Genomic DNA, 18467 nt, shown 5'->3' with positions numbered 1-18467 from the left:
GACGATAATGATAGAAGGTCCCGCGAAGCGGCTATTGGAATCTCGCGCTGTTTTACTCGTATTCAGGCCAGTTCGCTGCGTTGAGATAGCAAAAGAAAGAGAGAGAGAGAGAGAGAAAGAGAGAACGTCATCCTTTTGCGGAGATAAAAATCACTGAATTAACGAGCGCCAATGTGGAACAGATCGGATTTGCGGATTGTGCTTTTAAAAATTCTCTACTATTGCTGGAAATAATTATATAAGTAAAATAAGAAATGATAATACACACAGGATGAGATATTTGAAATTTGTCATCTAAGATAATTTATAATATATATTAAATATATAATATCGTAATAATATATTCTTTCCCATATTTCTTTTTAATTTGCGACTTTCTATAAAATGTTATTTTAATCACAGAAAGCTTTTCCAAGTGCCTCGTGACCGGCTGTTTATATTGGGAGAATATTGAATGTAATTAAAAGACGGGCGGACTTGAAATCATTAAAGAAACAGCTGCGTTTTTCTCACTCGCGTAATATGAAAAAAAAGCGCTCGGATCGTTGAATTTTGTGTTACGGTGAAGCGGCGTATAAATTACTCTAATTCAAAGCGGACCCGCGCCACTTCGCAAAGCCCTAGGATCCTACAGATCATTAAGTGAGTACAAAAGCTCAGGTTCGGGGGAGGAGTAATCGTGCGAAGAAAGCTGCAACTTTCAATCCCCTGAGGTAGGAGGAAGAGGAGGAACTCGACAAAGCGGGGAGAGCGAAAAGGTGAAAGAACGAGCCAGGAGAAGCGGCGAATCTCGATGTGACAAACTGTTAGACTGCGGGCTAATGACTAAGAAATTTTCATGAAAGATCGTGGAAATGGACTGAAAGATTGCGGTGCTATCTTAATTGCATCATTTATCGCGCGACCCTTTCGCATACGCAGCGATCCGACCTTTCGCGCGGGAACAAAGGTCGATAATTTCAGATATTATCTATCGCATTGTGATGTTCGAGGTCGCGAGCGAACAGTATGATTCGAGGAAACGTCGTGATCAAAAGATACTGACCCCGGCAAGATATTTCTTTGGAATTAAAAATTTCGAGGATATACGTCTTAGCTCACGTCGCATCTCATGACGTCAAGTTTTTCCTCTCCTCAATTAAGATTGCTCGATTAATAAGCTCGATCAATAAGCCACGTTACGATAGAATGATGTGCCAAACGGGTCTATCTCCCGCTAACAATAAACAAATAAATGAACGAATAAATTATTACTATTATTGCCGGTGTATGATCTCATTTTCTAGGTTTCTAGGTTTCTCGATATCTTCAAAGATACGACCGTAGAATGAATTGACGTTAACGACGAGTGGGCGCAAAATTCCGCTCTGCTGTTCGGCGATGCCGACTTTCGGTGCGCTGTAATAAGGAGACGGGAATATCTGCGAGAGAATCCACCTCCTTAATTGGTTTGTCCCGCTTCGTTGTAGCAACGTATCCGCTTATTTCCGCGCGCGCTCCATTGAATATCCTCGGCGAATTGGGCGAAAGCTAATTCCAGCGGCAGATGTGTCCTGGGAAACGCGATTAAAGACTGCGGGGTCTATCCTGGCGCGCAAACGAGTTTCGCATCTGACGGGATGGAGCGGTGCAACATCGCGGGATACGTACATAGCAACGACGAGAGTTCAAACCCTCAAATGTGTTTCTCTTTTCGGCCATATCGCGAGCCCAGAGGTTTGCGGCTTTCAGCGCGATAAAAGCTTCCTTGATCTCACGAGTGCGCACGATGCGTCCTCGATTGCTCTGGTTTTGATTTCCATCGGCGGACTGATTAGCCCGACGCGCAGTACCCCCCGCGCATCGACAGCCATTAATGGATTGCAGTTACCGAGACATTATCGAGAGCCAAATCTGCGCGATTAATCCTGACAGTGACATGTTAGACCTACGAAACGTACACGCGTTTTCTTTCGCTTAAATCTTTCTCCTTCACCGTTGCCGAGACGAGCGTAAAACGTGGCTGAATACGAGCACCGTGAGCTGCGGATCGCGTTATTCGCGACGAGAGTCGCGCTCGCATTAACAATAAAAAACAGAAGGGGAGCACAAGCTGTCTAATGCGTTTTAATTACGGCGTCGTTGATTTTAACCGTCTGGAATAATTCGGCCTTAATGACGCCCGGCGAATACCACGAGCGCTTCCTCTGAACGTGACAGCGAGGGCAGCCCGGCTGGAAATGACGTAGCTAATCTCGCGTCCTCCTCGCGAGTCGCAATTGCGGATTAAAATGCGCGAGGTAGCCGGTATGCGCCGGAAGTACATGTCCGCGTTAAAACCGGAAGGTCGATGCAACGGCACGGAGAGAAGTCCGGAAACATACACGAGCGTCGGCACATAATGCAACGAGGTTTCGAGTTCTTCGGACGCGGTCGAAGGACTCCTTGAAACTCAAATTATTCCCGAGTGACCCGACGGGTGCCTGTAAAAGCTGACGAACAAAAGCTGCCATCCGCTACTAGAACCGCTGGAAGTAGAATAATCTCGGAAAAGTACATATTGTAAATTAATTATTAGGCGATAATTTTATTTTAAAACGTTATTCGTTCCCAGAGTAACCACGCGAAAAAAGGACTAGCCCCCACGGGTAGTAATTTGCCGTTCATACAATACAGCTGACATTTAATTAATTCAGCTGACTTTTTTATCATTGTATCCAGTTTTTAGTTCTCACAGCTAAAAACTAAATCTGGCAAATAAATTCCAGTTGTATTATATAGATAATTATTTCCTGCCGTGCAAATGTCAAATCTTACTAGATTAATTGTCTTATTAATTATCTTATAAGATTAAACGTAAAATGCATGTTCGTAGTAAGCCAATATTATATACGTTATATGTTCTTTTTATCAGGATTATATGATTTTAAATAATAAAATCCATTGAAAAAGAGAGGAAATTGAAAATTGCGTTATAAAGACACAAAATTTTTTCTACTTATCTAATGAAAGTAAAAATTTAAAAAAACCATTACTGTAGCACACATAAATGTTTATTGCTCCCAAATCTATTCACGGAGATAATACTGAATATTGAAAAAAAAATAGAAAACTCGTCCCACCGTGCGACGCTGGTGAGCCAACAGCAACGCTCGCCCGAATGTCTCTCTGTAGAAATGCAAGAAGCATGAGCTAATAAAACTCGAAAAAATTCGTCTCCGTTCCGACAGGTGGAAAAGCATCCTGAATTTTTCGCGACGCTTTATCCCGAGCGAAACATCCCGGCGAGATTCGATGTTTGTGCGACGCAGTTCGCGCATAATCTCCCGTAATCCTTTGTGTGCGCTCGTTTAAAACGGCGTTCCGCCGGAGTCTCCCGCGATCGCGAGCGGAGGAAATCTCGAGTGCAAGGAGAAGGGGGGCTCGGTTAGGAGAAAACGGTAAGGAGGACCGTCGCGGACCGAGGATGCGGAGGATAAAAATTGAATCAGTAGGTCAGCATGCGTACTGAGGAGATCGTTATTCGACAAAGGGGAATGGACAATGGAATGATGGATACACACACCGCCGCGGTAAGATCGCCTGAGCAAACTCGCGTGCCCCCCCNCCCCCCCTCCCAGTAGTTGACAAGCTTCTGCGTCGGCAGTCAACGGTCGCACAAAGGATAACGAGCGGAAGCCTTCTGCTAAATTGCGATCGACGGAGCCCGGGAAGCCGGCCGGAACGCGGACTCGGCGGGTTAACAACAATCGTCGTGCAAACAAATCGAAATGTGGGTTACGACCGGCTAATGTAACGTGCGCGCGTTTACACACGACAATTACGATGAATGATGGAATAATTTCGACGCTCGTTAATAAGCAGATACCCCTCCCGGATAATAGTATCAATTCGAGTGATATCGACGAGTTTCATTTAAAGCGGCTTGCGATGATTCATACCGCATGTTTAATTAACGACAATTAATATACCCGTGTGTGTAATACTTGCTCGCAGGGCCGTTTTGTTATGCTTTAATCGAGATGGTTGTTTCTCTCTCTCTCTCCCTCTCTCTCTTTTTTTTTATTTCCATTCTTAAATTAATCGCCGCGTCGATACGCATATAGGGCGTTTAACGAGACGGTATTGTACCGTTGCGTTACGACGGGGACGTTAAACGATTAATGATATTTCTACCGCGCGACGGAATAAGCTGATAAAGGTATGTACGTGTACGTTGTGTGTGTGTGTGTGTATCATCAAACGAGCGTAACGTCTAACAGTGTGCATGTTGCGGCTACCTAAATGTCTACATATTGAGCAGCTCGTTGACCCGAGCATCGGCGTTATACAAAGGCTAACTAGGAACCTTTCGTGGCACTTCGATTGACACAGTTTACGCTTAATGATGAAAACTAAGGCAGAAGGTGGCCACGAAACTTCAGCCGGCGAGCGAAAGCATGCATATTCATCTTGTTCTACGTCCAACGGTGTCGGCGGTTTCGCGGGATTCGTGTATTGGAACGACGTAATGATTTAGCACTCTCTCTCTCTCTCTCTCTCTCTGCACAAACCGTTCTGACTATAAATCAATTATAAACAACACATTTGGACAATCTGTAATAAATCTGTGATTAAACTTTTCACTGTAATGAAGGCGCTAAATCCTAAAGCTGGGATAAACGTATTTTCTCGTTAACATCTTTTCTCTCTATTTTTCCATGTTTCTCTATCCGAAATTTACTCAAGAAGATTTAAAAGATTCATAAAGAAAATGTGAAAAACACGTAGAAACGACGGCGAATTTGATTTCTGCATCAGTGTCACTCGGCACTGCGATTATTGTAAACGCGAAGGTTATTCGGTTTAGTGAGACTTATCACGTTTCACAAGAGCTCCTGAAATTGCACGTCTCTGAACACTGCAGTGTGTCTTGTAACACTGCGAGAAGGAAGCGCGCTTCTCCGGAGAAGAGAGAGAGAATAGCAAGATGTAAATCAAGGTAAATCGATTATCGTCGGATGTCACGTGGATTTCTGTGAAACCGTCTCTTCGGCTCAAGAGGAGGAGTAGCCCGGTCGCAGCGCTTCAGTTTTATACGTTTCACGTTTCATCGCCTCCCCCTCTTTCCCCGAGGGGAGACAGGTTACAATTCCGCTTGCAAATCTAGTTTCGCGGCCGGGGCGAAACGGGGGTGCAACTAATGAGGGCTGTGTACGCGTTACAGTTCCCGGCGTAGTTGGAATACGCGCCGGCAGGGTATTCGAAAATCCTGGAAGGAGGCACACTGCGAACTTACGGGGATTACGGGGGAAATTACCGCAATAGCTGTTTAATATTACACGGCTCGATACACACCACGGTTTCAGCCGGCATCGCTGCCTGCGTAATACGCGTAGAATTACGTAACAGTACGAGACGTGTCCGCCCCCCTGTCGGGGGTACTTCAACAAGTGCTTTTGCTTCATCGATTTTCGAAAAGGAACCGATATATATATATATATATATATCGCGAAAGTTGCACGCGAGATAAACGAATACAGGTTAGCGGAAACAAAATGGGAGCTCTCATCGTGTCACGAAAATTTACTTGCTGATTCGCAGCCCGTCCCGTGCGCTTCATTTAATTAGCTCCCGCGATTGATTCCTAATGTTGTCGAGAACGCAGGTAATTATCTCCAACCGTTGTTGAGTCAGCATCGACGTACTCCCAACGCGGTTCTCTCCTCGGGCACAAAGCTCGATTGGTAATTAGCAATTACCATGCAAATACGACTGGGTACGAGATACAGCGCGGCTGCAGGTGCGATGTGCATCCAGCGGTTACCGAATATTGTCGTAAGTGCTCGTGTGCGCGTACATACACGCGCGCGCGCACTAACTTTTCGCAGCGTGTATTCGTGATTCCGACGATGGAAGCCCGGACGAATGACGAATTCTCTCCACTAGCGTAATTCGAAACAAACGCATCGATCGGTCAGATATAGACCGCGTTGCGACTTCATTCAATCGTCCCCGGTTAAATTATGGGGGTGTCGCGCGTTATCCTCGCGTCTCGTTGAAAAATCCCATGCGAACCTCGCGCGAAAAGTGCGTCCCGTTTGAGCGAGAAGCGAGGTGAATGATAAAATGAGAAAATTAAAATACAAAGTGAAATATATGACGTAAAAGAGAGAGAGAGAGAAAGAGAGTAAAGTAAAAGGATTACATTAACGAAAGAAGCAGAAAACGATCCCGCTAATAACGCTGAACGATCTCTCTCTGAGTTGCTACGACAATAGGCGATAATCGATCCTATTATATTCCTCCATTTTCGAGAGGAAAGAAAAGAACGCAGCTTTAACAGCGCAGAAGTGAGCGTGAATTTATTCATGGGCGTTTCTCGGGAACGTTTGCTTAAGCCGCGTAATTAAGCGGAGGGTTACAGCCATCGTTACGATGGTACGACAAGTCGAGCGGCAATTACAGAGAGATCGTTACTGCCGCCAATGTTGTTAATTGGCGTCGCTAATTTCACCCACCCCGTAGCCTAAACGTAGCGTAAACGCCAAAGAATTTTTATTTTTCGGTCAACCGACACCGTCTCGCTCTCGCGTTTGTTAACGAGAAACGCTCGTAGTGATTCGCAATGGGAAAGCAATTAAACGGTCTAAGAGTGTGCGCAGCCGAGCTGAAGATAACTGTAACGAGCAAAGTGCCGCAAAGACAGGCGACCATTTAATTGGAACGTATAAATAGCTAATGATTTGGACTGTGTTCTAACGGTGGATTCGAAGGACCGACACGAGGACGACGCGAGGCTCGAAACTTTCCAACGCTTTCGATCGCGCGGACACATCGGGCCGACGTTGTTAAACGCACGTATAACGTTAAAAAGAACACAATTATTAAGAACGCTTTGATTTTCCTCCCATTTTTTCAAGACACTCAACAAAATCGAAAGAGGAAATTAAATGTCCCCGGATTCTCCTACATGTTAACGTTCCAAGTATTATTATAGCTGTCGTCTCATACGTGAAAATAAATATACATAAAGGTTACGCTACAAAACAAGAAGTATCTCTACCATTTTGACGTCGACTATATATAAACGGCGTATTCCTGTCGCAAACTTTTTTTACGACGGAGAATAAGTCGCCGTTTTTCCTTCTCTCCGGCAACTTCGCCGTCGATACCGGCGTAATTTCGGAAATCTGAAAGTTTCAGTGCCATCGGGCCTCATCGAATAATCGAATCCTACCCGACTCCCCCCGACACCCACGGGAACACTTCGACATCGCCGCTCGACTCTCACGCATACCAGCACGCATCCTTAAAAATTGCCTTGTCACCGGTTTCCAACAACTTCTTCTTCTACTTTCCGCGCGGTAGAAATTTTCTTAGAACCGGAGCAAGTTTAATTAGCCGCATCGGCTAATTAAAAGTAAATTGACAGACGCGGCGGACTTAAGAGGCGGTTCCATTTAAATTTACCTCTCTTCTCTTTGGAACCAAACATTGAGAAAAGATTGCTCAATATTTACGACCATATAATTACACAGTGGAATCATTTCGATCGGAGAAACTATTTTATGCGTTAGCTGTCGGGCTTGCTTTGGGGAATCGACGGGGAAAAATAGCGATTCGATCGGCACTGCAATCCGCGAGAGTGCCGGCACGCGTCTATGGAATTAATTCCCCGCGAAATGCAACAGGCGCGGCCCGCGAACGCGCCGCTACCCTGCGCGCGCGCGCGCGTGTGTGTGTTAAAACGAAAGTAGGTTCGCGTGCAATCGTCTCGCGAATGGATGAACCATCAAACGGAGCGTTACAGTCACCGACAATCACGGTCCATCGGCGACCGCGCGATGAATTTCACGCGAGATTCACCGGGACTCGACTTGGCCGCGATAATTATTACAACAATAACAATAACAACACCCACGCGCGCGCGTCAGTTGGCGAAATTCGTAAAGGACGAGTGATCCGAGTTACCACGAGCTTCCATGGGGCGTTGCAACGCCGGTTAAACGATTGAATGTAAATAGGACATTCGAGCGGCATTCCGACCGATGGGACGATTTGCACGCGCGGAGAATCCGCAAATTGCTCGTCGAGACATTCCGGCCGACGAGCCGGTTCCCAAGGAAAAATTTTGGTTCTCTGTGCTAAACTTGGAATTCTACAATATGGTAGGAGCTAAGATAGCGAAATAGGTTCGCGCATACACACATACACAGTTTCTGTTCTAATAATATAATACAACGCCTTTGATTCGGATGTTTTAAATTTCCGTTTTTGTTGTTTCAGCGTCAAAATGGATTGTTGAAGACAACATTAAAATTCAGTCTGTAGAATTAGAGGTTCGAAAGAGAAGTTAAAAAGTACCAGTATCGTCAAAGTAAGTTTCCATCGGTCTATAAGCCGTATAAATATGTGCAAACTATCATCGTAAAAATTTCCACTCGGGTTGGAGAGTTCGACAGCGCGGGGAACCGCGCGAAGAGCGCTCAAAACAGTCAAAGGAAAAGTGTCGCGACGATATTTTTTGTTGGGATCGCGATTCCGCGGCATCGTTCGATGGAAGAAAACACCAAATTGCTCTTCGTTTATGCCGTGAGGCAACGAGCAAGATGATAAGACGAGAGCAGAGATAAGACGAACGGAGGAATCTTCCAGCGGATAGTCGCGGGGACCATTTGTCATGGGTAACCATTTGTTATTTTAGAAGATATCGCGATAAGATTCCCACGTTAAACATTAACATCTCCGTCGGGGAGGCAAGACACAGCACGGAGGAGCCGATAAGAATGTATCGCGTCGTGAAGAGGGTATTATAATAAGCCTCTCTAAAGGCAATCAGTATTGTCATTCAAAAACAATCAGTAGTCACCGGCGGTTATAAGTACAGCATTGCAAATCGGTAAAATTCCATTGAAAAAGGTCTGTCAATAGCCACGTTTCAGCAGAACGTTTATTTTGCAACTTGGCTCAAATCGAAACTTAGCTCTAATTTTCAGGATACAATTTACGACGTGAGATGTGTCTTACTGATATAATACTGATGAAATATTGTTTTACTGATCCAGTCAGTGACACTTTCGCTGATTCGGCCTGAGAGAGTAGACCTGAAGCGCGGCCGAAGCTCGGTCCATCGCGGCGCGTTCCCGGAGTACATCCATTACACCGCCGTCGAAAGTTCAACACGCGCGAAATTTAGGGGAGAACTTGCACATTCGCTCTTGGACGTTCCCGGCGAAGATACGCGTGCCTCGATGGCGTCGTCGGGGTCGCACGTGGCCGCCGGATCGATCGCGTGCGAGAAGTTTCTTTCGGATAGGGACGCGGCCATGCGAGACGGGAGAGCCGGACCTCTTCGCAAAGCCGGCCGCGATCTAAATTCGATCAGGACGACCGCGGGACGACGCCGGAAAAAGCTACAAGCTGCGAGAATCCGCCTCGTCAGAATGCGAATCTCCCGGACGGATCGGCCGGGGCACGCGCTCCGGATCTCCCCGGGGGTGAGATGGAAGACTTCCGCGTCAGCTAACTCGCTCCAGCTCGCGCACTCGAAGATACGCGATCGCTAATTACATTGTTACACGTTAACGGCGATTAAACAAAGCTCCCGGCGAAATACGAGGCACCTGAGATGGAGCGTGCCGATATACGGCCCCGTAAAACGTATAGTCGTCCGCGGGAAATCCCGCTTCCCGCGGGAAAAAGTCCCCTCCGGTCACCACAATTGTAACAATTTCGACCTCTCGCGAAGTGGCGCGTCGTGAAGCTGTCGTTGAACGTATTCGGTACACGTTACTGTAAAATATTTTGTGTTAAATTTGACATATTTCATACGTCCCAAACGGTGCATTCAAATTTGTGTGTTAACATAAGGCGAATATGTTGAAAAGTAGCAAGTACTGTGTCAAAAATTAACGCAAAATTAATGTGCTATTTTAACATTTGCACGCGTTGAATACGTCGACGCAACACAAAATGTTAAGATAACGTAAACGTAATATGTTAAATTAATATGCGGATATGTTAAAAATTTAACACAAAAATTTCGACAAACCGTCTTTAACACAAGCACAAAATATCTCTTACTGTGTACTTACTTCTCGGCCTTAGATTATTTTTAACACACGCGGAGTCCACGTGTTATGATTTCCGACGAAATTTCATGTTTTCCTCTCGCGGCTCTCTTTCAATCTATTTCTATCTCTTTCTCTTTCTCTCTCCACGTCGCGATGTCAAACCGATGGGTTCCCGAGGGCATCGAGAAGGGCACTTGGATCACCCACTTCGATAGCTTTAAAAGTATTGTCGGAAAACTCACAAGAAGTCGCAAGCGTAGAGCGCGAGCAAAGTTTTCGTCCCGATCCAAACCCGATTTATCCGATTGGATTCGGCAAGACGAGAGAGAGAGAAGGGGAGCACCGACGAGGCTATAAAATTCGAGAAGAAATTTCAATTTATCAAAATGAGAGAATTCCGAGGGTTCAGAGGGATTTCTCCCTCCCTCTCTCTCTCTCTCTCTCTCTCCGAGTCATTACGATACGTTCCTAAGAGCAGCCACCACCTCGTTAACTTATTCGCGATTCGCAATTGCTCGCGTCGGTGATCGTTCTGTTCGTGACACGCGGGTTGTTCCTTTTAATCTTCGCAGGCACATATCGCTCTTTTCGAGCGCGCGACGGTGTTTGCGGATAATAGGAAGTCCAGGAAAATTGGAGACGCGACTCGATGGAGGCTCGAGGACGGTGTAATTCGCGCGAGTTCGGAACTCCAGTGGGACATGGGGATGCGGGAGATACGGGAGTAGCAACTATCCTGTCTCCGATAAACACAGAGATCACTTCTACGTATTTATAGCACCGTAAATCTGAGCCCGCTATAATTACGCGGTCTTAATTTCTAATTAGACTGCACGATGTACAAGGTGTGCCGGAATAATCGCACGCACCGGGAGATTCTCGGTACCAAACGAAGCAACTTTCCGTTCACCAAAATCTCTTTGGAATGATAGCTTTTACATAAGATTTACTTCAAGTTGTAGAATTTAAAGTTGTTAAATGAATTATGATGAATGTTTGATCACACTTGTCGCACACACTTGGCGTGACACGTGTATTCAATGATTACGTAGCACGCTGCAATTACAACCTAGACATAAGAAAATTGCGATAATACCAATCAAGATTGCCAGTTTACAGTTTAGTTACAGCTTAGTTTGCAAATTAGCTAGCGGTCTTGTTGCCGGAACTACAGCCCGGAATTACAGCCCGAGATTGAATTCGCAATGCGCGAGGAACTATCGGAGCGAGGCGTGAAAGCCTGAAAGACGCCCGTCGTTCTTGCGGAGATCTGTATTATTCGCCGCGTCTATTTTCGCGAGGTCGATGGTGCCGCAAACGAGATGAGCGCGCGATTTCCCGCCGAGAACGCAAGTCCGTCGGGCGGGAAAATGCAAGCGATTATAATCCAACCGAGATTTCAGGCGAAGTTTGTCGGCCGTCTAGAATTCCGTCCCGTCAGCGGGAAAGAGAAAAGGGGAGAGAGAGAGAGAACGGCGTTTATTTCAACCTAGGGCAAACCTTCTAAGGACAAGTACACAATAAAAAATAAAATGTTAATTTTTACATTTTTTGTATGTCCCAGAAGTCCACTCTAAATTTTATGTTAAAATAACGCAAAGGAATAGTTAAAAAATATGCACGGGAGTAGTTAAGGTAACTTGCAAAAAATGTATGTAGATAAAAGAAAAGAGAGATTAAGCTGTAAATAAAATATATTTAAATTTAAATCTAAATCTAAATTAAATTAGTGCATAAGATAGAAAAATGTATGTAGTTGTAAAAGTTATTGGCACAAATCATCGGAGAAAAAGGAAGAGAACGAGAAACTCTCTCGTAGAGGTTCGGTCGTGCGCGCGCGTTTTCGAGAAGTTCCCTTGTAAAATTTACAACCAGGTGATCGCGAACCGCAAAAATATTGTAGTGGAGATTAAATTCCATATCGTCGATTTTCACACTAAGCTCTCTCTCTCTCTCTCTCTCTCTCTCCTTCGAACCCCGGGTGGTTCGCGGTCGCGATTTTCCTCGGCCGGCGCTCGCGCAACCATCGCGATACCAATTTATTCATAATATACTGTCGATCCCATTGCGGGGGAGAAATGAATTTCTCATTCCGCCGTGAGAGAGAACCGTCGACGATGCCTCGTAATGCGGGCCCTCGGGTAACCGTCAAGAAAAGTTTTTAATGCGCTTTAATTTCCCGAAAGAAAACCGCAGCTCGCGTCCGTCTACCGTCGCATTACAGTGCCGGCAAAGCGCGATCATCTCTGCTGCTAAATGCTTTTTAATTAATCACGCGGCCGCGACATTTTACTTCCCGTTCTCCTCCGAATGCTCATCTTCACGATCATCAGCGCGGATGCGCAGCCAACGGTCGGAGCCTCCAATTTTTGGCCGCTCGCGTTTATCTTTTTTGCAAGTAACATGCGCGCTACTGGACGTAGCGCATAACATAGCGACTTTTTGCAGCCCGTCCGAGTACAAAACAGAAACGTTTGCGACGTTCCTGTTCTACTGTGTAAGTTTTAATGAGCGTTTTGTCAGAAAAGAGAAAAAAGTGAGAAAGAGAGAAAGAGAGAGAGGGAGGGGGGGGGAGAGAGAGAAAGAGAGAGCTGGAAGGAGAGACGCACCGCTCCCTGGATACAGTGAAACGTATTAATTTGTTTACCACACATGACGTCAGCCGATGAGAACTCCTCTTTTCAGGGAGTTCCCGCCTACTCGCGTCAATTATACGGCAGCGGGGTAGAAAAGCGCATTTCACCCGTTTCCGTTCGTTGTCCGTTCGTTAAATAGCCCGGGCTTAATTATCGTCGCGTCGTCGCAACGGACGTCCCCGTCACTACGTGTTCCTCCGACGTGATAGCTCGTCGCGTATCGCACGACGCGATACAGATAATCTTCGCGTTCGAAATGAATTCCGTGCTTCTTTGCACGCGAGACGTTGAAGCGCACGCAAGATGGTTCCCTCCACCCTCGACGATGGCGTCGTTTAAAGAGAAAAATGCCCCGAGGCCGGCAGGCATTCTAAAGGACATTCTTGTAATTGCTTTAATGGAGTGACATTACGATCTACCCTCTGCCACGGAGGGAAAACGAATAACCCTCTCTCTCTCTCTCTCTTGTTCTTTTTCGTCCCCGAACCTTTCGAGATTTGAAAGTCGTACGAAAGTCACATTTCGCACGAACCGTCCGTAAGTTGGCCGAACGCGTTCGAGCTTCGCCAGACCGTTGTTCGGGACGAACGACGCGAACCCCAGACAGCGAAGACGCCACTACCAGGAACGATAAGAGCAACCTCGACTACGACTCGCAGGTAAAAGAGAATGTGCAATTAGTTACGAGCAAGCGTCTGTACAGCGACGGCCAAGGAATTTACGAAATTCCCTGTCCCCCGAATTGACGACTGCCGCTGTGTAATCGCGGCGAGATAACGCAGCTCGAATTAAGGAAATTAATATTGTATGTATCGAGGTAAGAGATCGAACGAGCAGTAGAGTTATGAGATGTTATAAAACGTCGTGAATTAGGAGTGCGCAGAGGAGCAAGAAGTATCGATATTCCGTATCCACACACGGAGAAAACGGTCCGGTTGGCTGACACAGAAATCGGCGGTGCCAATCAGATTTGATAGTAAAATATGGAACAACTACTCGTCGATCTTTTAAAAATTTGATCCTTCGGCGAATTAATTGCACCGTCAGTCACATCCGGGACTCTCATACCTCCTCACCTCTCCTACAGAACGATCGGTTATTCCGCTCGAGTTTCAGCCGAGTCGCGCTTTAAAGGCCCTCTTAAACTTCGCCTCCGCCGTAAAGCAACTTTAACGAATCGCCGAGCAGCCACGGAATCTGACGACGACGACCCTACCCCCCTTCCTTCCCGGCATTGAAGCGCAGCGGAATACACGGCGTTTCTCTTTTAACCGATGTCCCGCGTAATTGAATTTTCGCCCCGGAGTTACGCGATTTTTCCGCTCGTACCTGCCCGCGGCGCGCAACTGCGTTCTACATCCGTGAGAACATCTCGTGAACGTGAGAAAGGTCTTAATACCGTTCCACAATAACGTAATGTATGCAATAAGCATAGTAAACTAATTGACCGACCACAGCCGATTATTCTCGAACCGTAAGAATGCAATTGGTCAATTAGCTCGCTGCTTACGTCTTACTACATATTTCACGCTGTGGTAAAACGACCTTTGGATGTGCAACGCTGTGGATTCCGCTGCACGACGATTTGATGTTTCGCAGCCTTTTACGTAAACTTACGGAGAGATTTCTTTACGATGCGGAATAAATGTTCTTGCGACTGCATTCTCACGACAGTTACGGCTCGTGGTCTAGAAAGCTTTCTTGCGGGGAAAAACACAGCACGCTCGCGACGATTGGGGGACGGGGGAGAATAAGTACCGACGCGAGCATACGTCGGGGATTTTTCGCTTTCGGAGTTGTTGCGGGGTGTGTTGAATTATCGTTACGCTACGGAAAATTTATACGGTAAAAGATTTTATGTAACGGTCCACTGAAATTTTTGTGCTATTTTAACACGGGATATTAACCCTTTGCACTCGAGGGCTCCGGAGCGGAGCCATTTAAAATTTGTCTTCAAACTCGAGGGCTCCGCTATGGAGACAATGCAAATAACTTTCAGTTCATAACATAAGGACAAAGACAAATCGTAAAAACTATTGTGTATAGGATATTCCGCTCTTGCTATTTGCATTGTCTCCATAGCGGAGCCCTCGAGTTTGAAGACAAATTTTAAATGGCTCCGCTCCGGAACCCTCGAGTGCAAAGGGTTAAAATATACGCAATATATACGGAATATATTAAAAACTATGTGTAAAATTAATTAGTGCTCACCTTGTGAGCACATTATTTTTTAATATATTCACCTTGTTAAGGTAACATGAAAATTTCAATGGACCGTTATTAACATAAATTTTTTTACTGTGTATAGACGTGTTAAATGCGAAGTTAAAAATACAGTAACAATCACCTGGCAGTGCTTTATGACGGCTGTAAAAAAGTTTTTGCTTTAGGATTATCTTGAGAATTTTATGTTGCGCGGCCCTTCGGAAAAATATCTGAAACTTTCAGCAGATTTATATCCCAACTTCGCGAAGGGGCTATTTTCTACCGTAGACTCGCGGATTTCCGAGCTAATTAATTATTTTACACGGTACTTTACGCGTTGCTGGTAAGTAGATTTATCGTATAAATATGTACGTTTCACTCGTGCGTTCTGAAGCACTCTTGTCGCTTTCGGCATTCCCTTCGCATGCAAAAACCATGCAAAACCATGCCATTTTTAAAAATGATAAAGCAGAGTCTGACGGTTCCTGTGCATCTCTGAGCGACAGGGAGACATGCAAAATTACACGACAATGTGCGGGTGGACGGCGATAAAAATGAAGCGTAATGGGTGCGGACAATCAACTTCCTCGAGACGCGACTCTAGTTTCCCGACTTTTGACAAGTTCATTTACTACGACCGGTCGCCGATGATCAGCCTGCAGGCGAAAGCAGGATAAGGAGAATTAGCATAACCGTGACGACCGAGACGCATCGGAACCTGTTGCGGCGATAGGAAAGCCTTTCGCAGGAAGTCCGACTCGCGAAATAGTCCATGAGAAGAAAGAGAGAGAGAGAGAGAGAGAGAAAGAAGTGGAAAGAGAGAAGGAGAGAAAGAAAGAGAAAGTAAGTTTCGCGTAGCGTAAGTTTCGAAAAAGTCGCGAAACTCGGGTAAACTCGCGAAAAAATACGAACTGCCGGTGGAAATTCACCGTCGAATCGATAAACTCCGCCCCCAATTCCAATAACTCTGTTCGATTTTTCTCGGTCGGTGAAGTCACAATTTTTCTTTTCCCCGCACGATCGCATAGACGCGGCACAATCCATATATAGCATATAATTTTGACCGCGGAAGCTATTTCGCCGATCGATTTTTCGGACGGATCGATACACTTTCCTCTCAGTATGTCCCCGACACGTCGAATTTTACGTTGGCTTCTTACGCAACGACGATGTGCGTGTGCGTGTATGATTCGCAGCCGCTTCACGATACCAACCACCGGCGGCTATCTCATCCGTCACTATCAGCTGCGTAAGATCACAAAACAACTGTGTGAACGTGTATAATTAGCACATGTGTATATATATGTGTGTGTGTGTAAGAGAGAGAGAGAAAGAGAGAGAGGAACGATCTTTCTCACTTCGAGGCACAATCTGGTGGTTTCGTCACTTAATGAGCTCGTTCTCGCCGGACCCGACGTCTTCGTCGTAACGTCTCTCCTCCGGTCTTCTTCACCCACTCTCTCTCTCTCTCTCTCTCGAATTTAAGGGCGACCCGAGATCGCTCCCCGCACGCGTCGGGACACACGGAGGACACGGGAGATACCGCGAAATCTCATGCCGGTCGCTTCTCACATCTCTGTCACTGCGATACTCGCGCGAACGTGGACATACGGCACTGGGAGCACCGCTTTTCCGCTCGTGTTTCTCAATCTCCTGGAGCATTGTATTCTTCATGTCAATGTAAACGTATACATGTAACAACACAAAGAGAGTAAGAGAGAGAGAGGCGGGGTGTCGTGACGAGAAGAGAAGGAGGATGACGAGAAGGGGGAGAAAAAGGGGGATGGGATAGGGTAAGGTTGAGCGAGAGCTCCGTTGACAGAGAGAAAGAGAGGGGGGAGAAGGGGGAGGGGGGGCAGGTAGAGGAACGACTGACTCATGCTGCGCTGTCTTTCGTGCTGACGAAATGTGAACCAACAACAGAAAAATGCCGTCGACACTCATCATGCACAGGTGGGACTATCATTTGTAGTGTATATATATATATATATATTCACGGTTGCCGGCGGTCCTGCGGTAAACGGGGTGGTAGTGTCTGGGTACATCGTCGCTCACCTGGGGTAGAATCATGACGTGCGGCAGCTGGCGCGCCTCGCCGCGCACTGACTCTCCCGCACCCCGAGCGAAGTTCTCATCGCGCGCGCCCCAGCCGAATCCACCCCCCACCAACCCTCTCAGCATCCACCACCCTTGTGCAACTACCATGTACACGTCGCTGTCGTTCCCTCCCTCTCTCTCTTTCGCCCTTTCTATCTCTCTCCCTCTCTCTCATTCTCTCTTTCTCTCTCTCCTTCTGTCTCACCTTCTTTTTCTGTCGGGAGGGAAAAAAAGAGCCTTGGGGGTGAAGCGGCTGCGAGATGTCGGGCGAGACATACGCCGCGGTCGCTGCGCGAAGGACGACTATAATTGCCGTTCTTTCGAGATGCTCGCTTATTAACGCGTTCGACTGAGTAGTGCCGCTTATAAAGGGCGATTTAGTCGTCAAAGTGTAGATTCTGGGGTAAAGCGAGAGGGACTGTGCGACGGATAAGAATGACGGAGGTTTTGCGTACAAGTCCGACGCGCCCATATGCTTCCATTCATTTTCGCGTATACCTTCACCTTGTGCGACAGCATTTACAATTCACCGCAACCAAGAAGACAAATTTTGCGGGGAAAAAATCGGTATTTTCTCGGCGAAGTTTCCAAGTGTCCCCTTGAATGCGCGATCGTGGCACGGAGCTTGAGCGTGAAACAACGTTTCTTCTCGGATTCTTTCGCGAAACACGGACCTCAAAAATCCTTCCCCCGATATCGTTGCGCAAGAAGCTCCGAAGATCCGGTGGGTTCTTTTCCCCGTAATTTCTCCCCTAACAATCGTGGATCGGTAGATTAAAGATGTATGCTGGTGTCATAAATAACCGCACACCCGACAAATACAGTTCTTAACCGAAGGGATGAGCTCTGCCGCTCTTATCGCGTCGCTTGAAGAATCGCCCACGTGACAAAAAAACAGAGCAGCGGGCCGCGCGCGGAACGATAAAACGCATAATTTTGAATTCATTGCGGAGCCCCGACGTTATACGCGCGGGCGATCCATCACTCCTCGCGAACGGAACGATTCCAACGTTGGATGAGTGGTCGGGTGTGGGCGGGAAGCCGAGAAACGCGTCCCGGTAGGCTCGACGCGCCGGAATTTTTCAACGCCGTTTCAACCTCGAGCGATAATAAGCTCTCGCTCGCGGGAAATTATTGCGATTGCGTTAAAACTGGGCGGGAAGTGTGCGCGAATCGACGCCGGAGGCGCAAACAGCTCGATAATTCATGCGCGCCGCGGCTGTTAATCTCGCCGAAGCGCCGTCGTTCTCGAGATGCGTGCGTGCAACATAAATCCGCGTCTTCGAGGTAAATCTCCGCAACGTCACGTCGGGTTTGCTTTCACGCAAAAAGTGCGGATTGCCCTCTGGCCGTCGAATGCGCGACTCTACGCGCCGATAAATAAATAGACTCTCTCTCTCTCTCTCTCTCTATCCTCCTTTCTCCCTTTCTTTTTCTCGTCGTCGTGCATCGCGTAAAAAGCTGATGTATTTCCCCTGTAGTTTCGGCGAAAAAG

The 18467-nt window shown here is 46.6% G+C and overlaps 1 protein-coding gene across 2 annotated transcripts in view; it reads right to left on the bottom strand.

Moving 5' to 3' along the window:
- LOC106742385 (dopamine receptor 1) overlaps positions 1-16965 on the bottom strand; it is a 97844-nt gene extending 80879 nt beyond the window's left edge. The window contains exon 1 of one of the 2 annotated variants that reach the window (XM_014615274.1): positions 16873-16965. In XM_014615274.1, the coding sequence (XP_014470760.1) occupies positions 16873-16920 (48 nt within the window). In that variant the 5' untranslated portion in view covers positions 16921-16965. Of the gene's footprint in view, positions 1-15804; positions 15825-16872 lie in introns of those variants that run through there. The other variant, XM_014615275.1, reaches the window with a different exon arrangement.
- Between the last annotated feature and the right edge of the window lie 1502 nt (positions 16966-18467).

This window comes from Dinoponera quadriceps, unplaced genomic scaffold (assembly GCF_001313825.1).
Source record: "Dinoponera quadriceps isolate SergipeBrazil2010 unplaced genomic scaffold, ASM131382v1 scaffold629, whole genome shotgun sequence".
NCBI classification, from domain to species: Eukaryota; Metazoa; Arthropoda; class Insecta; order Hymenoptera; family Formicidae; genus Dinoponera; species Dinoponera quadriceps.
Note: the sequence above shows the minus strand (reverse complement) of the source record. Positions and strands in the feature narration are given on the sequence as shown.